At 35.7% G+C, this 20,535-nt stretch overlaps 1 protein-coding gene across 2 annotated transcripts in view; it reads right to left on the bottom strand.

Moving 5' to 3' along the window:
* Positions 1–20,535, bottom strand: part of tusc3 (tumor suppressor candidate 3) — an 82,472-nt gene extending 61,937 nt beyond the window's left edge. The window contains exon 1 of one of the 2 annotated variants that reach the window (XM_058785785.1): positions 20,377–20,535. In XM_058785785.1, coding sequence (XP_058641768.1) covers positions 20,377–20,481 — 105 coding nt within the window. In that variant the 5' untranslated portion in view covers positions 20,482–20,535. Of the gene's footprint in view, positions 1–10,254; positions 10,392–20,376 lie in introns of those variants that run through there. The other variant, XM_058785790.1, reaches the window with a different exon arrangement.

A 20,535-nucleotide genomic window follows, 5' to 3' on the forward strand; every position in this document is an offset into this window, starting at 1 on the left:
CAAATCAAAAATGTTTCTGAAAAACCATGTGACACTAAACTCTTTAAAAAAAAAAAAAAAAAAGTTTTGCAATCACAAAAATAAATTACATTTAAAAATTAGTGCTGTCAAACGATTAATCGCATCCAAAATATAAGTTTTTGTTTACATTATATATATGTATGTGTACTGTGTATATATTAATATACACATCTACAGTATTTATTTTGAAAATATTAACGTTTATGCATTTATATTCATATTCTTATATTTTATATTATATATAAATATATTTAATATATAAACAACATTTTTCTTAAATATATACTGTACATGCATGTCTGTCTATTTATATATACATAATAAATATACACAGTATACACATATACTGTACATTATGTAAACAAAAACTGGATGTGATTCATCACGATTAATCGTTTGACAGCACTATTAAAAATACATTAACATTGAAATGAGTTATTTTAAATCATAATAATATTGCATAATATTGCTTTTTTTTTAACTGTATTTTTACTCAAATAAATGCAGCCTTGGTGAGCATAAGAGGCTATTTAAATATATATATATATGTTCTATATTCTATGGCTTGCAGCAGCTGGCTGTGATTTTCTTCTCTGGATGGTTTTAATATTTAGGTTCTTATCTTTAATTACAGGGAGTGTCAGATAAAAGCACATCACTGTGCTCTGTTGGGCAAGCAAAAGAAGGGAATCTTTCCGCTCCAATTACCTTGATGAATTCTCGTATCTGTCAAGCGATGAAGCCGTCAAAGTGACTTTAAATTGACAAAGTGAACTTCAACTATAACGTGCCCATGCTTTTCACGTTGCTTTTCAGGCATGGCAAGACGAAAACGCTATCAGTGGTGACACAGTGTCTGAACACATGCTAAAAAAACATGCAGATGTTTCATAGTCACTCATACGTATAAACACACTCTCAGACAGACACCTCTTTTTTTTTTTTTAATTATCAAAGGATCCACATTTCTGGGTTTAGAACCTGCAACCTTTCTTTCAACTGACAAAATTAACTTCAACTTCCATGATTTTTTTTTTGTTTGTTTGTTTGTTTCTAAACGCTCTCAAAAACATGCTCGGACAAACATCTCTAAATAAATAAATACATCTCTGTGGGGTTTGAACCTACAACCTTTTGGTAACCAGTCCAAATCTTTACCCACATGGCTACTATTTGAATACATTCCCTGAGAGCAAAATAAGGTAATATTTCTGCTGGAAGAATAATACAATAAAGTCACATGGTTGCTTTTATTATGCTGTGTTTATAACAAAATCAAACTGCACTTTAGTTTAATAAACAAAGCTGGCAGGGGACACACAGCTAGCCATGGAAAGCAGGTGGGGTTTGCTGATACAGCAAGTCTGTTTGATGGGAATGAGATGTCAGACAGCAGCTAGTCTGCCGATCCATCCACAAACCAATTGTGAACGACCTGTGTTTACACCAGCAAGTGCATCCAAGACCAATCGGTATTCAGCATTATGTGCATGCAACCATAAGCTTAATAACTTTACTTTAGATATTTAATGTATAGGGAACAGTTTAGGACCATGATTGTTGTTGGTCTTGATTGAACATAGCTTGATCTTTTCAGAGACTTTGGCTACATCAACACAGGAGGAGAATATGTCTGTGTTCGGAGAGACAAACAGTCCTGTTAACAAATTTATTATGAAAGAATCAAAGTGATATTATTGATGGGATTTAATGACGCCTTCTGGAATATTGAGAATTGCTACTGCCACAGTAACAGACATATAAAATGTGTGCTCGTATGTAACAAAGTATATGTTTCTGGCCTGAGAGAAATAGGTTGAGGGGTTACCTGTCTGTAGAGGCATTATTCAAACAGCTATACGGTCTCTCTTTTTTTTTTTTTTTTTTTAAACACAGGACAATTTTAGAGTCTAACCTGTTAGTCAATTCACAGAAAATGACTATATGAATGTAGTCTAATGTAGTAGAATGTATTAATGTAGTCGTCTTCTGACAACCAATATAAGTTAAAAATTGGAGCAGAATGTGGCAATAATAACAGGCTGTTCTCCACAACAACAAAAGACTTTCCTCAGGCTTTCCTCAGGATTATCATTACTAATTATTGAGGATAATTTACTCTAGGATTTGGCTCAAGCCTGAGTGTATTAGAAGACAAAGCAGCTCAATTTGGGGTTTTGGCGTATTATTCTCTTTTTCTTAAATGCTGTTCTTTTTCCATTCTCCATTTTCAGAGTGAGAGAGAAACGTGGATCTAATTTTCCTGTCAATTAGACGCTGACTGGGAAATGAATGGCAATGGCCACGAGTGAAGCGATATTAGATCTCGAGATGGGATTAAGTCTTTGATAGGCACCAAGTGCTTACACCACCTCAACTTAATGAAAAAGACATTTCACAAACAATCCCCAGGAAGAGAATAATAAGGAAGTTCAATATAAGCTCAAATTCACCAGACAAAGACGTCCATCAGCATGTGTATGGGTCTTGCGGCGGTGCTTTACAGGGGATGAATTTAAAGAGGCAACTTTTCCAAAAGTCTTTAACAGCTAAAGTCCAGCACATAATGTACTGATAAAGAAAAAAGAAAAAGAGACTTCTTGACGTTTGTGAAAATAGTCTCTTATGCTCAGCAAGGCTGCATTTATTAGATAAAAACATAATACTATAAAATATTACTACAATTTAACATAACAGTTTTCTTAATTGTTACTTTATTGCTACTTAATGCTTACTTTATTCTGGTGATGCACTTTATTTTTTCAGCAGCCATAACTCCACTCTTCAGTGTGACCCTTCAGAAATCATTCTAATATGTCAATTTGGTGGTCAAAAATATTTCTTATTATTATCAATGTTGAAACAAAGATATAAAATTGTATTTTCGTCTTAAAACAATTTCTTACCGACTCCAAAGTTTTGAACGGTAGTATACACCTTTTTCTTGAGTAACTGATAAGGGTGATGGATGATGCATGATGGATTCTAACTTCCAATTGGATGCACCCATTTTCATAGGTTTAAAATTATCGGCTCAGAAAATATGTTAATTCGACTAGAAACACCAGAGAATGGAAATGTAAAGCATCGTTCCAACTGATTGGTTTTGTCGATTAGTCGGCACCGATGCAGTGTTAATTTTGGCAGGCATTTTTTATTTAGTCTTTATCTTGAGATGAAAATGCTTAATAGTAGTCACATTTTAGTCATTTGAGTCTTTCGTAGTTTTAGTCTAGTTTTAGAAAAGTCATTGCATTTTTGTCAACTTTTAGTCATTACTTTTAGTCAAGCTGCAGTTACCCACATTTATTTTGGTAGCTATTTTATATGTAGTCTTCAAAAAAAAAAAAAAATCTTTAAAACAAATCAATTAAGCTTATGAGAAATTTGAATCAAGGACTGAATTTGGGAAAACCTGAAATAATTTTTTTTTTTTTTGGTAGATACAAATTAAACTCGTTTTTCAGATACAGTAGGCTTATGCTTACTTAAGTATACATTTAATTAACATCTTTTGTTGGATAACATTAATGATACAGATAGGCATTTAATTAGGAATGCTGTCCATTTAAGACGGATGCATGCAATACTGACACACATTCAGTTTTCACCCACCTGTTTAAGCTCACTTAAGCCATAACAGACTGTATTTACGCGAAATACTCTACACAACATACATGTGGACTGCTGTGTGTGTATTTGAGCACTGAGAACTGATCACCCGCTGTATGAGAACTGAAGAAGTGGAGCGTGCGTGCGAGAGACAGCACTTCTATCAGCGTGATTATGGCGCCTTCACTAACTTTAAGTTAATCGACAACGAATTGTGACTCCCGGGGAAAACGGGACGTCTGGTCACCCTATCCCTAACCCTTCAGGTGCTGAGGCCATTGTTTCAGATCGCCAGTTCGCGATTTGGTAGCCTATCCGTCCACTGCGACTGCCATACTGACAGTGCGTTCACACCAGACGCGACTTACGCGAATAAATCGCCCTATTCGTGCGTAGTTGGACGCTTGAACATTTTGAGTTTACTCGCTTCATTCGCGCGTGAAATTCACTTCACAACAGACTTGAGCTGCACGGTTAATCGTTCAAAGATTGCGATCTCGATTCAAACACCCACACGATCTCAATTTTAAATGACAACGATTCGCCCGTGTCTATTAAACCTTTGAAAAAAATCATACAACGTTCAAATCTGCGTTCGCGCTGCCACTGACACAGAGAGCAGACATTTAACATGTTTGGGTAAGAAACAGCTTCACAAACAGTCTTTTCAACTGCACAGTATTATTTCTGTCTTATATAGTCATTCGTATTATCACAGAAATACTGGGATGAAAGTTTGCAGTTCAGATATCACAGCGTTTACATGCACCCTCTTAATGCGATCAAATTTTGGCAATATTGTGATTTAAACTTTATCTCATGTAAACTCAATACTTCAATTTGAATAATGCGATTAAGCTCATAATCGCAGCGAGCATAATCGTATTAACATAGGTGGTGTACGATGATTTTAATCGAAATATACAGGCATGTAAACACCTTAATCGGAGTAGCCGCCGCTCTGATCAAAGTGCGCATGTGCTTGTGACATGAATGACGTGACATGCACCTGTAATAATAGGCAGATTAGAAACGATGGCGGGGAAGAAAGCATCGCATTTCTGGGGAAAACACAACTCGCTGCCACCAGTCTCTGCTCCTTACCCTCATCCAGAAACGGCGAGCAGAACGCGACGGCAGCGTAAACAAACGAATTGCCGTCGCATTTCTATGGCGCCAAAGAATGGAATACAACCATATAAAAGTGTTTTGCATTAGACTTAAATAAATTAAAACAGTGGCAAGTAACACACCTGCTCTTTCTGAGTCCATCATTTGTTCTGTGCAGCGGGGTACGTGAGGCAGTAAAAAAAAACAATAAAAAATAAAAATAAGTACAACTCGCTAATAAGCCTAATAAGAATGGAAATTGCATGTAAACGGGAGTGAAGAGCTTTGCTCTTGACATGTAAACATCATAATGCGATTAAGTCCTTACATTATTCGTGCGCATGTAAATGTAGTAAATAGAGTAAATCCCTTTTTGAAAGTAACTGTCATTTACAAATAATGTGTCGATTGCATTGTTTTGCCACCTATTAAAAATATATTTGTCATTGAATCATTCAAGAGATTTGTTCAAAAACGCTGATTAATCCATTAATAAATAAAACAAGTGAAGTATTTATGAGTGAGTCAATCATTCATTCAAACCATTTTTTTCAAAATTTTGAAAATTGGTGTATTTAAATATATGTTGAAGATATATATATTAACATGTTTAGTAATTCAATCAAATTAATTAAACACTTTTAAATAGACTGCAGCAATAATATTTTGTCACACACTATTTTGTTTAGTTCAGAATCGTGGGAGAATCGTGATCTCAATTCGAGACAAAAAAAATCGTGATTCTCAATTTATCCAGAATCGTGCAGCTCTACAACAGACGCGAATTCCCGTCAAGGAGGGGCTTCTGCCAGGCAGCTCCACTACACTGGTCCAATCACAAATAACAATTTTTTACTATACTATTGTGAGTGTATTTGCAATAGGTTATAATTAGAATGAATGTACAAATGTTTGCCATAAGTAGCCTATTCTAGTCTTAACATAGAAATACTATTTTTATGTAACAAATAGGCTATAAATTAAGATTTACTATGTTGTGCACAAAGTAACAAACCAAGCAAGATCCTTTTTATTCCCGTTTCTATAAAAGTACGAAGATGTATCGTACAGCTCAGGGTATCCACATAGCCTACAGCGACGATGATTTTGTCCTCCATTGTTGTTTCGGATTTCTGCCTCCCTCGTTACGTCGTAATCACGTCACTACTAGAGCAAGCTCCTGATTGGTTAACGCGGCGCGAATTTTCTCCAAAATTCAGATTTTTCTCATTTGCGCGAATCGCGCCGCAGGATGTCTATTCGCGTCTTTGCATTTATGTAAATCACTCACGCTTAGTTAAGGCTTCATTCGCTTCTGGTGATAGTTTTGAACACTGGCTGTTTATGCACTTGCTCAAATAGTGATTTCGGATCATTTTTAAGCAAATAAAAGTTACGGACTGCAGCTTTAAGGAAGACGCAGCATATATTTCGTAATAGTTTTTATCATCAGATATAAGTTAGCTCGTCAACGTCTGGTCTTAGTCACAGGAAAAAGGTTCGTAAACGAATATTTTTCGTCGTCGTTGACGAAATTAACACTGCACCGATGGTTGATTGCCTGAACTATCGGCAAAAATCCATGCCAATAGCTCTCCATTGCTGGAGTGGCTTAGAAGGGTCTGCTATCGTAATACAGTGTGAGAGCAGCCACTAGAGGTGAAAATCACTGACACTGTTGTTTGTTTTGACACGTGAGGCTGCGCACTGCACAGATAGGTAAACTTCAGATGCGTATTTAAATGCAGCCGACAGAAAATTATGCTGTGCCACAGAGTGACATTCACATAGTTTTCCATTAAATGACATTATATTTGTCTGTAAAACTGTGTATTGTGCATTTTTCAGCAAAAAGTTTGTCTTTCTGTGGCTCTAATAAATGAAGTATGCTTAATTTAGAGAGCTATATTATAGATTGTGCTTTCTCTTTCCATTTGCTCGATTTTCTTTAAACACTTTTTAAACTTCAAAATCATCTATACTACTTTGTTCATTCTTGAAGTAAACTTTTGCCTGTTTGGTGATTAAAGCAACTGTTTTAGAGTCAGTGCAGTCCAACTATCGGTAAAATTGGTTGACCTCTAGTTCCAATATGAGTCAGGCGAGCCTTCTGCATTCAGGAAAAAGGTGGATGTGGATATATATATATTTTTTTAAATTAAAATATCATTCATTACAAAAATAGTGTAATTATGTAGGCTATCATTTAGCAACACATATGAACCAGTAATGCTGATTTAGGTTTCACAAAACCTTATTTTAAGGCAGTCATCACTGAGCAGAAGACAAATTCATCAGACTAATTCAATGTGGTATCAGTCCGTATCAGTAATTTGTCTTTTTGAGCATTCATTAAAATAACCTCTAACAAAAGTCATTTCCTTATGAAACTGAATACACTAGCTATTTTTGATTCACTAAAAAGAATCAATTTATATGAGCCATTTGTTCATGAATCAGACTTCACTTGTCAAGTTATACGTTTGTTTTTCATAAGCAGGTCTCCTTTTCATTATTTTGTAATACACTGTCTATTCATCTTCAGCATGTTCAGTTCAGACTGCAAACTCACATTCAACATTCAGCTCCACCACTGAAAAAAGATTGAATCTTAGTTTGTGAACTGTTAAAGTTTGGTAGCCAAACTTTTTTTTTTTTTTATTTCCAAGCAGTTGACAGCAATTTCGCTCTTCCTCTTTGCTCTGTGTAACATTTGCAACCACACACACGTCACATCATGGCAAAATCACCTTTTGGCACCTTCACTAAAACACACTGAGAATACTGATAAAACGCAACAATTAAAAACAACAATCTTAAACTGCCAAACAAAAAAAAGGAGGGAGATGAAGGGCAAAACAGTGACAAGAACGAAGAAGAGAAAGACAGGTGGAGAGATGCGTTGAAGAGATTCTTGTTTTCCTTCCTCCCCCGTCGCTACTCTCCCTAATGAATGACTCTCTCTGATACACTCTTTAATGCATGTTTAAGGCTTTGCCGTGGACAGCTGGCACAGCGCTGATAAGGCCGAATGCGTTATCCGGTTCGACAGGCTGACTCGTCCACACCGGCCTCCTGCCTAAAGCATCTCCGCCGGATCATCCACTGCCACGCTGTGATGACGACTGCTATGACAGCACTGATAAAGGACAATCGAAGATGTCACAAGCTACGAGGTGGACAGATGGAGGGTACACAGGACTGGGAGGAATGAAAGAGGAAGGGAAAATGGATTGGAAGTTGTTACCTTACACCATATTTCAATGAAAGACAACGTGACGTACTTTGCAGGTAGCGATTTTTCAACTGATGTCTTTGTGTTTAGCATCAAGTCAGTGGTCTAGAGCTGTCGGCCTCTTTTGGGCTCAGTGAACACCGGGAGTTTGAACGAGAGACATTGGGTCAGAGCACACAGCGTGACACACAGGTTAACAGAGCTCTCGCGTAACCCCGAGAGCTTAGGATGAAAAAACACATGGGGAAAGTCATACCTGTGGGAAATAAACTGGTGTGGAGTTTACGTCCTAACAAAAAGCCTTGGGAAAATAAAGTAAAACTGGCAAAAAAGGATAGTAAAGAGTGAAACCATCAAAATGGTTATAGCACGAGTGTTTTGGAGAGCTTTTAAAGACGATTTTTCAAAATGTGTGCTTTTGTGTTGCACAGAAAAAAGCTTGCAGATTTGTAAAAACAGGCTGACACAAATTATTCTATTCAAAGATGTTTCAGGACTGATGTTAAATAGAGCACGTCTGACTCCCTACTAGTGGTCAATCTCACGTACTCTACACTTCCCCTGGCTTCAAAAATAACTGCCCTCTGATTATGCCCAATTTCTGACCAAAATGTCAGAAAGTGGGCAGGGCGACATCTCAGGAACACAAAGCATCCATCAAATGGACAGCTCTGCCACACAGGCTATTATCATTCATTCCGCAGGGATGCTAATAGTGAATCACATTCAGATTCATAAATAAAATGAACTTGTGTCACATATTTTGATCAGAAACTATTTTGGTAGAATGCAATGTAAAAAAGCCAGTTAATTTGGAAACTTCTAGTTACCTTATCATACATGGTAAAATGTATTGGATTCTATATTGTAAATATGCAATTTATATTTAATTTTATATTTTTTATAAAATAATCATTTAGTTAAATGACTAGTTTACTCAATACTAAAAATGACAATTTACTCACACCATACACAGCTTTCTTTCTTCCATGAAACAACAAACATTTTTGAATAATGTATTGATTGCTCTTTTCCATGCATTACAACAACAACAAAAAGTTGCGCTTACAACCTGTACACTATATTTCAAGTTTTCTGAAGCCATACAATAGTCACTGTGTGACGAACGGGCCCAAATTTAAGTTTTTAATTAAATCTCATTTGTGTTCCACAAAAGAAATAAAGTAACGTAGGTTTGGAACAACATCAGGCTGAGTGAATGATGATAGAATTTGTAATTTTGGGAGAACTACTCCTTTAACTATATATGTTTCTTGGGACTTTAATGATAATTAAATGTAATAATGTACACAGTATAAATAATAAATAATCAGTAATGTACACAGTATGGCTGCACGATATTGGACAATAAAAAATAAAAATGGCATAGCGATTATATAAATCGCAATATGAAAAAATACAGAATTTTTTACCAGATGACGTAAATAGCTTTTACTCGGAAAGAATCAATTATTATAGGATGATTAGAAATAGATTATAACGGGGTTTTTTTTTCTTCTAATTAGTAAAATAATAATAATAATAATAATAAATAAAATAAATTGTCATTGGCCATATTCACATTGTTGTTGGCCAATTTATAATGAGTATAAAATAATAATAATAATAATAATTATGATTTTTTGTGATTATTACTGAATATATTATATATAATAAACATGTTGTAATAATTCCATTGCACTTAAAAAAACAAACAAACAAAAAAAAACAACAGGGTTAGTTTATTTTAAGTAGGGCTGTTCCGATTCCGATAGGCCTACTAGTATCACAAATTCCACCGATACCACAAAAGATTCTAGCATCGGTATCGGCGAGTACTTGAACCCATGTACCGATCCGATACCATTTTCTTAAACAAGACCTATAGTTATGCGCGCTAGCTTTACTTAACGCTGCAAATAGGAAATCAATTCTTCTTCGCTGCTCAGAATGCAAACACAGGAACCTGTGCTGTGTTGCCACAAGCAACCACTATTTAGAGCAGCGAAGAAGAAGTACAAACTTGCTAGCACATTGCCAGTAAATCACTTGCATATGCGACTAAATCTTCACCCTGGGCGACTAAATGATGTCTAATATTAGCCACTGGCTAATAAATGCTCAGATTTTACTCTCCAGTGTGTGAGTTGGAGGCTATGTATAAGTTTAGCACAGATATATTGTCACTTGCCGAACACTCTGATTGAGCGCTTCAGAGTTTCACTCTCCGTCAAGCAATCTATTTTTCAGCTCATCTGAATGAATGCGCAGCGCACCTGTATTTGACGTTCCGTAAGCTCTAGTGTGAAGGGCACGACTCGCCGTCGCTTTGCTTTTTTTCCTCACACGCAGAGAGAGAGAAAGCCTTTTACATGTAGCGTGTCAATTCCGAATGTTATGTAAACTATATTCTTTGTTGTATTTTTCTGTCAAAATAACGGAGTTCCTTTGGAATTCTTCAGCTTAACTGCCGGGTTCTCCGGTAGTAGGCGGAGCTAATGAGCAAACGACAATCTCATTGGCTGGCGCTCACCTATTATCGTCCCTGATTTGATTTCAGCTAATCAGTTCGAGCCAATGCAGACAACGTGATTAATATTCATGAATCCAGCAGCTCGTTAATTCTTAGTGTGTTTATATTGTTCTTAGTAGAATTCATAGTATGATTATTATTATTATCTTATCAGTATTATTGATAGTTTTTTCCCCATTTTTACAGAAACACTGAATGACCAAAAAAGCACCACCACCAGTCCTAAGTTCAGTTAAAATGACTAATATGCATTCATACATGGTTACCAAGTTTGAATAATAATTGCTAAAGTTCTGAGCCTAGGTATCGGAATCGGTATCGGGAAGGGAAAAAGGGTATTGGAACATCTCTAATTTTAAAGTGTCCTTGTTACAGTGTAATTATACATTTAAGTACCAAGTAATATTAATTAACTATATGTACTTCTATTGTTAGGGTTAAGATTCGGGTTTGGCTTAGTGTTACTTGCATGTAATTATGCATAATTTATTTTTATTATATTATATTATATTATATTATATTTATTTATTTACCAAAAACAGTAATACAATTAATATTAAGTAACTGTAAAATTACAATATTACTAATATTTGCATCTTAATTTACTTTAAACAGTATACCATCAAGCTTTTTATTTTAATGGGTTGCTAGCAAATCAATATAAGTGCTTCCTGGTTTCAGAATGAAGGTACTGTATGTTCACTCGCATACATGCAGCTCACAGTGTCTCAGAACGGCTTGATTCACTGTAAATAAACCAAACCGTTCTCAGACTCGTGAACTAGACATGTGTAAATGATGCGCTTCACTCTGAAAGAATATATTTACTTAAATTGGAGCCTGCACGATTTGACAATCATCCTAAACCATACTGTAATATTGATTTTAATATTGTGCAGCCCTAGTGGCCTAAACGGCATCCCATAATGTCTGAAACATTGTATTTTTAAGGTAAAGTTCAGGCAACAGCTGCCCACTTTTAAATTTAACAAAATATTATAACAGTGTTTCCAATATACTTTATACTTCTATAATTGAAACATTGCAGTGCACTGAAAACACACCGATTGTCCGCTAACACTTTTTTTTTTTCTATTTCCCATGGCTAGAAAGTAAGAATATCAATGCACTTGTTACAAATGGCCTACAAATCTCTTGAATATTAAATAAATGTACAAGGGAAATGGAATTACACCTGCAGACCTAGATCTGACATGAGTGGAGACCAGAGGGTGCCCGGGGCCTGCTAAATATTCATGGCTCTTTTTTGTTTATTTATCTTTAAAGCCTTATTTTGCATTTTAAAATGCAAAGTGAAAGAACGGACCACACAAGCATGCCCTGTTGGAGAAGAGAGTGTGGGGTTTTCAGGGCTAGGCTAACCATGAGTTGCTCAATATTCAGAATGATTTTTTATAAGCGATGCATGTGGAATAGCTCTGGGTCTAATGTTGATATATGACAGCCTCCCAGCGGCTGGGGCACTGCGTCTGTCTGGATGGCATGGAGAATCATTTTGGTAATGCTTCTCAAGCACAATACAAATCATTTTGCAAATCCACTACACTGGGCTTTAAACACGGCTCGCTGTCGCTCTAGTCAGGCATGCGAGCGACAGCTGTGCACACGTGCAACGGGATCATGCTCTTTTGTGCTTTTACCCAGTCTTCTATTTCTGTTAAGTAGAGCTATTATAGAAAGTCTGCACAAAATACATATTTTGTCTGCAGAACAAACATATTTGCATATTTTACAAAAAGCCTGGAAAATTACTCGCCTGCTATTTTTCAAACTAACTGTAATTTCTGCACTATTTTTTTTCTGTTACACTAAAAAACAATGGCAGTCATGTTGGATTTACACTGCCACTGGTGTGGATGTCACATCATGCAAAACAATATTTTTTTGGATAGATGCTATTGTAGAAATGCATTATTAGCAGTCAGCCATGATTAATATATTCTGTGAGTAAAAGTGTCCAATAACACAGGGATTACAGATAAAGCAAAGCGGTTTTTGGTGGTCATGTGACCTCAAATTGGTGACCCAAACCATGCAGAATAATCAGCTGTTATTAGGTTACAGATACAACTAATTCTATGATTTTTTTTATGTTTTACTATTCATTTCTTTATATGCTAAACCTAATGAAGAACAAAAGTATACTATTAAAAAAATAAAATAAATAAATAAAAGCAGGGTTCGTGTTACCCAGTTTTTGAAAAATTGAGTAGGGCCCAATGAAATCAAGTTTTATTTTTCTCCTAAATTCCATTCCAAGAATAATTTTGACAAAAATCAGTTTGACAAAAATTACATTACAATTATACGACGGCGTTTTAGTGCCACGTAAATTTTTTTTTAAAATCTAAGATTACGAGAATAAAGTCGAAATGTTTCGAGAATTTTAATCGTAGAAATTAAAGTTATAATATTGCGCATGCAAATGGCCCGCATTGAGAGCACTGGGGGAAGTTGCCAGGCCACCGGAATTGATTGGAATATTGTTGCGTCCGAGCGACCGCATCATCTTACTGGGATGTCAATTTTAAGGACTCGCAGAAACAGCTTAATATCAAGAATATGATATTTATTAACAGACTGAACAGGAACAACTGTTTATCTTAAAGGGGTCATATAATGGTACATGCACTTTTACAAGTTGATTGTACTGAAATGTGTGTTAGCAGTGCCTGTACACAACCATCATAAAATGATAAAAATCCATCCAGTGTTTTTTTCAAACTTTCAATTTAGACCCTAAAGAATCATATTAGCTTGTACAAAAATGGCATTATATGACCCCTTTAACATAAGCTCACACACTCAGTCGACATTCCTTTGGGGGGCGCTGTAGTTCTCTTATTTAACCCTTTTTTAAATACACTACAAATATATGTGGGATTATTAGTATAAATCATACCATGTGTCATACTGGCGGGGACAGTATGCTTGGAAATAATATTTAATGTCTTCCATTGCATTCGTTATTTGTAGTGCGCCAGCCACCCAAGCTTTGTGCTTTCAGTATAAAACAAAGTCTCAGCTTTCAAAATCAGTTTTATAGCAAAACACAAATTATGTGTCTTTTCAAGCTCTTTAATGTGGCGTGACAGATCGCTGTATTTATGGGAATCAATTCATTAAATTATTGTGAAAATTCCACCACCTACTCCGCAAAAACGTCTGTGGCGCCCCAAAATTTCATTCCTCACATAGCCTGTTTAATTAATCAGCAATAAAACGTTCTAGAGGTTGAAGTGGACTCAAATTTGTTAACACACGTTATATTGTTGTCTTTTCTGCTGTAAACGTTAAGTGACTATTCACAAACTGTTTTGTTCATGGTATACTGTAAATGAGGACATAATATTTAACGTCTTCCATTCATTATTTGTAGCGCGCCAGTCAATCAGTTATCGCAACAGTTTTGTGCTTTGTTGCTTTTACACACAGCTCAACTTTCAAATTATGTCAGTTTTATAACGGAATACAAATTATAAATGTGTTTTTGCTCTTTATTTCAAGTTTATAGCAAGATATAAAGTATCATAAGGCATGAAAAAATGTAAATAATGTCTCGTCGTTTGTTATAATCGGAAAGATGATTGACTCACATGCCGCTTGACAAACACATTATTGCAATATAGCCTACATATTGTTTGTATTTCGCTATAAAACTGACAGATTTTGAAAACTGAGATTTGGAATATCTCCCAGTGCTCCCAATCTGGGCCATTTGTATCTCAAAATATCATAACTATATTCTTTATTCTCTAAACTTTTTGACTTTATTCTCACAATATTACGACTTTAATCTCATAATTTTGTATTTTTTTTTTTTTTTAACTGACGCTAAAACGCCATCGTATAATTACAATTATGTTTAAAAAAACCAACAAAAAACAAACAAACATGTATATGTAATTGGATTCATAATGAATGAATGAATGAATGAAGGAAGCATTTATATAGCGCTTTTATTGTGTATTGCTATACACCCAAAGCGCTTTACAATCATGTGGGAGTCTCTCCTCAACCACCACCAGTGTGCAGCATCCACTTGGATGATGCGACGGCAGCCACAGGACAACGGCACCAGTGCGCTCACCACACACCAGCTACAGGTGGAGAGGAGAGAGAGTCATAGAGCCAATCAAGTGGATGGGGATTATTAGGAGGCCATGATTGACAAGGGCCAGTGGCGGGAATTTGGCCAGGACACCGGGGTTACACCCCTACTCTTTACGATGACTGTCATGGGATTTTTAATGACCACAGAGAGTCAGGACCTCGGTTTAACGTCTCATCCGAAAGACGGTGCTCATTTGTCAGTATAGTGTCCCCATCATTATACTGGGGTGTTAGGATCCACACAGACCACAGGGTGAGCGCCCCCTGCTGGCCTCACTAACACCTCTTCCAACAGCAACCTAGTTTTCCCAGGAGGTCTCCCATCCAGGTACTGACCAGGCTCAGCCCTGCTTAGCTTCCATGGGCAACCGATCTTGGGCTGCAGGGTGATATAGCTGTGGCAATAAAACTCAAAATTCATAAAACTTTAGCAATTTAATAATTTGCTACAATTTTTATAATAACAGGACATATAATTCAGTGGGCTATTTTTTGGATTTATGACTGTAAAAATTGTGGTAAATCAAATGAACACTTGATTCATTAATCCAAAATTTGGCAAATTCTGTGACATTCTGCATTATACTGTAAATTACATTTTTATGGCTGGTTCCATGATCCTGTAAGTGTTTTTTTTTCTTTCTTTTTTTTTTGTATCATATGACCTTAGTGCTTATGCTGGCAATGCGAGTCTGACTTAATCTTTTCTTCCATTCCAATTCTGCCAATCATTTCCTCTCCTTTTCCTCTAGTGTTCCTACCAATAACAGTGGTCACAAATGAAAAATAAAAAAATAAAAATGTAAAACTACCTCCTGATGCTCTGGAGACATCATCATCTCAAGGAGATTAATTTGCAGTGAGCCGTGATGTATTTAGAATTAGAATCTTGCTGAGTCTTGAGACTCATTATGGAAATGTATATATGCAGGTTGGCACACTGAAATCGTGTTCCCAATCCGAGAGATCAATGCTGCGCGAGAGCAGTCCATCACGATGGGGTGAGGGAATAAAACGTTAGCGAGAACGAGAAGAGAGAGAAACAGAGAATATGGGGAAAGAATGAGAGAGGCAGAGCAGCATGACGCGCTTTTCCTATCTATGGATGACTACACGTATGCATCATTATGCCTCTGAGCTTTTAGAATTAAACTGCCTTCATCAAACACTCAGCAGGGTGGCCCTCCTCGCACTGTTCAGCCCAACGAGAGGGAGGCTTCAAGACTTCAAACATTTCAGTTGTTTCAGAACATAAACTCTTTCAAGCTTTTTGCCCCAGTGCCAGTCGGAGCAGTAATGAGTCGAGCCGCAGTTTGAGAGCTGAAGGGATCACACTGCTATTCAGCTCCAGCTGCTACAGTCAGGATGGAGCTATCATGGGCCCGGACACTTTTCCTGCAGCAGATATTACAAGAAATGTTCTACTCTACCAGAGACATGAGGCATAGAGACAGCAGGACCCTGCGAGTCCTACAATGAAACAGTAGCAGAACTAGAGCTGTACAATACATCAGTGACCAAATCCAAACTAGCCGATACCACTGCTTATCAGAGCTTTTTTATTTTTTATTTTTTTCACACTATGTACTTTGTTTATAGATTTCATATGTATTAAACATAGTTAATCATCTGTTTAAATGTAAATCATAACATTGCCCAATTTCCTTGCAGCAAACAAATTTCTATTATAGCAAATGTACTCACCATAAAAATAACTGCTACTGTTATCATAATAATACACAAGCCAGTAAGCAACTAGAAACAGTTTTGCATCTAAATCCTACACAGTAATTACTGACAATAACTCACTAATCTTTCTTAATCTTATTTATGAATTTCTTATAATTAACTTAATAAAAAACGAATTATTAAATTACTATTAATAAGATTTTTTATGCATATATATATATACTAGCCAGTGTATAAATAAAACATACATTACTGTTCAAAAATGTGTTTAGTCTTTTTTTAAAATAAATTAATACTTTTATTTAGCAAAGACACACTAAATTAATCAAAAGTGATGAAAGACATTTCAAGTATATTTTTTAAACTTTCTATACATCAAATAATTCTGAGCACAAAACAATACAGGTACTACAAAAACATATTTAGAATGTTTTCAACATTAATTGTTCATTGGTGATAATAAGAAACGTTTCTTCAACATATTAGAATGATTTATGAATAATAATTTGACAGTGAACACTGAAATGGAGAATTCAGCTTTGCCATCACAGGAATGAACACATGTATTAAAACAGATAATGTAAATCATAATGCATTTAATGCGTTTACAAATTTATGGTTTTACTGTATTTATCATGAAATAAATGGAGCCTTGACCGCAATCTTTTGAATGGTAGTATATATTTACAATAAATGTAATATATTTATTCAATCTAAATTATAGCCCAACCTGAAAACATAACACAGAAACATCCAATACTCCCTATATTGCATTTATTCACAACTGTGATGGCTAGAAACATTGTTACTAACTAAAGGTCTCTTGGTAACATCGGTAGTAACATGAATCTATATTGTCCATACCCACATCTATGCCCATAACTATAGAAGTTGGAAAAAACTAAAATAGATCATCCATAAGCAAAACCACCTCTTATGCATTAAAACCGAACAGAGCATGACATGCAGACAAAAATAACAGAAATAATCATTTGACTCATTCTTTGGGAGAGATTCAACATAGCCTCCGGGATTTTGATTTAAGAGCAGCTACTAAAGCAAGCAAACAAAACAAGTGTTGGACACAGTCATGTATTCAAACGAGAAGCCTATTTTGAGTTATATTGATTTTTTTGTAATAAAAAAAAAAAAAAAAAAAACACTTCTCCAAAAGAAAACTTGCACAACTCAAATTTAAAATACTACATTAGGATGAACAAAATATTACATTGGAATAATGGTTAATTGAAGATGATATCAAGACCAAGGGTTTTTATACTGCCAGGGTCCACAAGGGAGTGGATGGGGATACATGGAACATTTAGAGAAAAGCAGTGTATATCGAAAACTAATGTATTTGATTAAAAAAATTAAATAACATTTAATTAATAACAAATAACTAAAACAAAAAGTGATAAATGACATTTAATTTAAATAAATTTGATTCAAATAAATTGATAAAATATGTATAAGTATATAAACAAATAACTAATAAGCACACAAAAATAATAATGAATTGATTAAAGTATATGAAGTTTGATTTAAATAAATAATACGTTGAACCAAGGCTGTAACCATGTCTTGAATATTGGGGGGTACCAATTATATACATACATACTTTCATTAAACTGAATTGCTATATAATGTCTCTCAGCAAGGCGGTAAAATTGCTGTTTTGAAGTAACAAAACTGTAGATAGAGACGCACAAACGCAGGTCATTCATACACGCAACTTCCATCTTTCATCTCTCTCTCTCTCTTAAAATGGCCATATTTGAGGAAGAAAGTCACTAAATCACTGGATATAGCTCTCTGTTATTTAACACTTCTATCATAAAACGGTTGACTAATATTAAATGATTTGCAACTTGCATCTTCTTACCTCGCTTTCTTTCAGCGTTAAACTGATGCTTCACGCTGGAATTCACACTCTGCTTCTGTGAACAGTAAACCCCGCCTAATTTGATTGGCTATCTCAGTCATTTTGACGTTGACTAGCGCTGTTAGACTGCTGAGGCAGACCAGGCTGAAAATGTAACTTTTAAACCTTTTTGTCATCTTAAAAATAGAGTGCTGCGCAATGGAGTGCAGCAGATCAGTGCAAGAATTTCAAATATTGGGGGGGACTTGTATGGGGCCCAGTATGCTATTAAACATTTTAGATAAAGAAAACCCCCACCACAATGTAACATATTCAAAAAAAAATATTTACAACCTAAATTTTTCAAAGCATTAATTGGGCCTTTATACATGGAAATATACTGTATATCTGTCTTTTAAATTTTAGGATGGGGGATCCCATACTAGACGACAGGGTGAAAAATACAAACCTGAGAAATGAGCAATTAATACCTACATAAATTCATGAAATCAAATTAACACAGTACATTCTCACACAAATGCTATCTCGCCATGGCAGGTTATTTGGTCATGGTATATCCCATAATATCTTAAAATGTCATTATGTTGATATAATATATACCTATCAAACCTGGAAATAAAACTAGAAAGGAATTTTGCACCCAAGTCCTCAAAAGGCCAGTAATAAAATCAGAAAACAGTTCCTTAAGAGAACCCTCATACCTGACTCCGAGTGTAAACAAGTAAAAGACAAAATGAGAAGAAATAAATTGGCAAGTCTTCCTTAAACCCTATAAAGAAGAGTCCACCTCAGGCCAACTCAAAGGGGAAACAAAGGCAAACAAAGACTCTGCAACTCAAGCAGCTCAAAACTGCTTACTCCTTCCTTTCCTACATTTTCACATTAGTCAAGCCAAGATACGAGACACACAAAATTTGGCTGAGATGATGAACGAGTAGCTGGGCTTGGGGAAAAAAAATAAAATCCTACACCCCTTACCCACTCTCCAATATTCCTCCCTCGCTTGTAGAGGGCAGAGTAAACCTTAACAGATATATTAAGCCCTAACGACAGGGAGTCAAAATACTGCCCTTCTCAGCACCCGCAGAGCACCGGGGCAGGAGAAAGAGGGAGGAAAAGACAAAAGAGGAATAGGAAATATGAAGAAATCAGTTTAAAAATGCAGGAGGGGGTAGCAGAAAGTTGCTGCTTCACCACTTTGCCTGATTTGTGCTCAATATGATCATTTCCCTGCTCCTCTGCTGCAGGGGAGAGGAAAAGGTCAAATACACATCATATTTTCTCAAGAGAGAAAAGAGAGAGAGAGAGAGAGAGAGAGAGAGAGAGAGACCATCAAGTAAGAAAGGAAGAGACAGAGTCTAGACAGTCTTTAGATAGTCTCTCTTTTTCTAGCAGTTCACCTGACATTCAGAAACATGCAGTAAATTATGAAGGCAATTCAGAATTATTACCATAACTTAATAAAAGTAAAAAGTAATGCTCTTTTAATTCATCTATATTATTTGCAATTATTATTAACACGCATGATTCAAGTATCAACCTGATTCTTCAAAAACATGTTCAGAAATATAACTTAAAATGTAAGTAAATTAAGTCTCTAAATGAACGATGAAATGTTATAAAAGACCCTTAGTGTACAGTCAAGCATTCACATGACTTAATTAAAAAAATTAGCCTATAATTATACTAATTAATAAACGAGGTAACGCAATTTATTTAGATGAATCCAGAAATAAACAGGGCGACCTTTTCTAATATCAAACGTTATAACAGCTACTTTTGTTTAACGTTCAATTATTATTATTTACTTCCAGAGAACAGTTTATCATTATAGGGGCACGCGTACAGCGTCACGGACACGCGCACTTGACTGCGTTCACAACACAATCACAATGGAACGAACACTCGCGAGGATAAAACACAAGGGGCATTCTGCGAGAACATTGATGCAAATAACATATTTATATTAGAACAGCGTCTTGTTCTTACAGCGCACCTTTAAAAAAAATAGCCGTCTTTGGGTCATTTATATGTCAACATCATTTAACTGCGCCAGCTAGTAATACAGATGCTCGAGTTGGACGCGAACATTATAAGATTTTTGCCAGAAATCAACAACACTGGGTGCTGTGAAAGGCAGCTTCATTAATGCATCAGTACCTCTTTCTTCTTCTGACCTCCTCCAGACTGAAGACATAGCAGCAGAATCAACAATATGGATGCAAACGGCAGGTTGAATGGGAATCCCTTGACTACCACCGCCATGATGGAAGATGCTCTTATCGCATCAGGACTGCTGGGCGTTTTGATTGGCTACAA

Source organism: Onychostoma macrolepis, chromosome 01 (assembly GCF_012432095.1).
Source record: "Onychostoma macrolepis isolate SWU-2019 chromosome 01, ASM1243209v1, whole genome shotgun sequence".
NCBI lineage: Eukaryota > Metazoa > Chordata > Actinopteri > Cypriniformes > Cyprinidae > Onychostoma > Onychostoma macrolepis.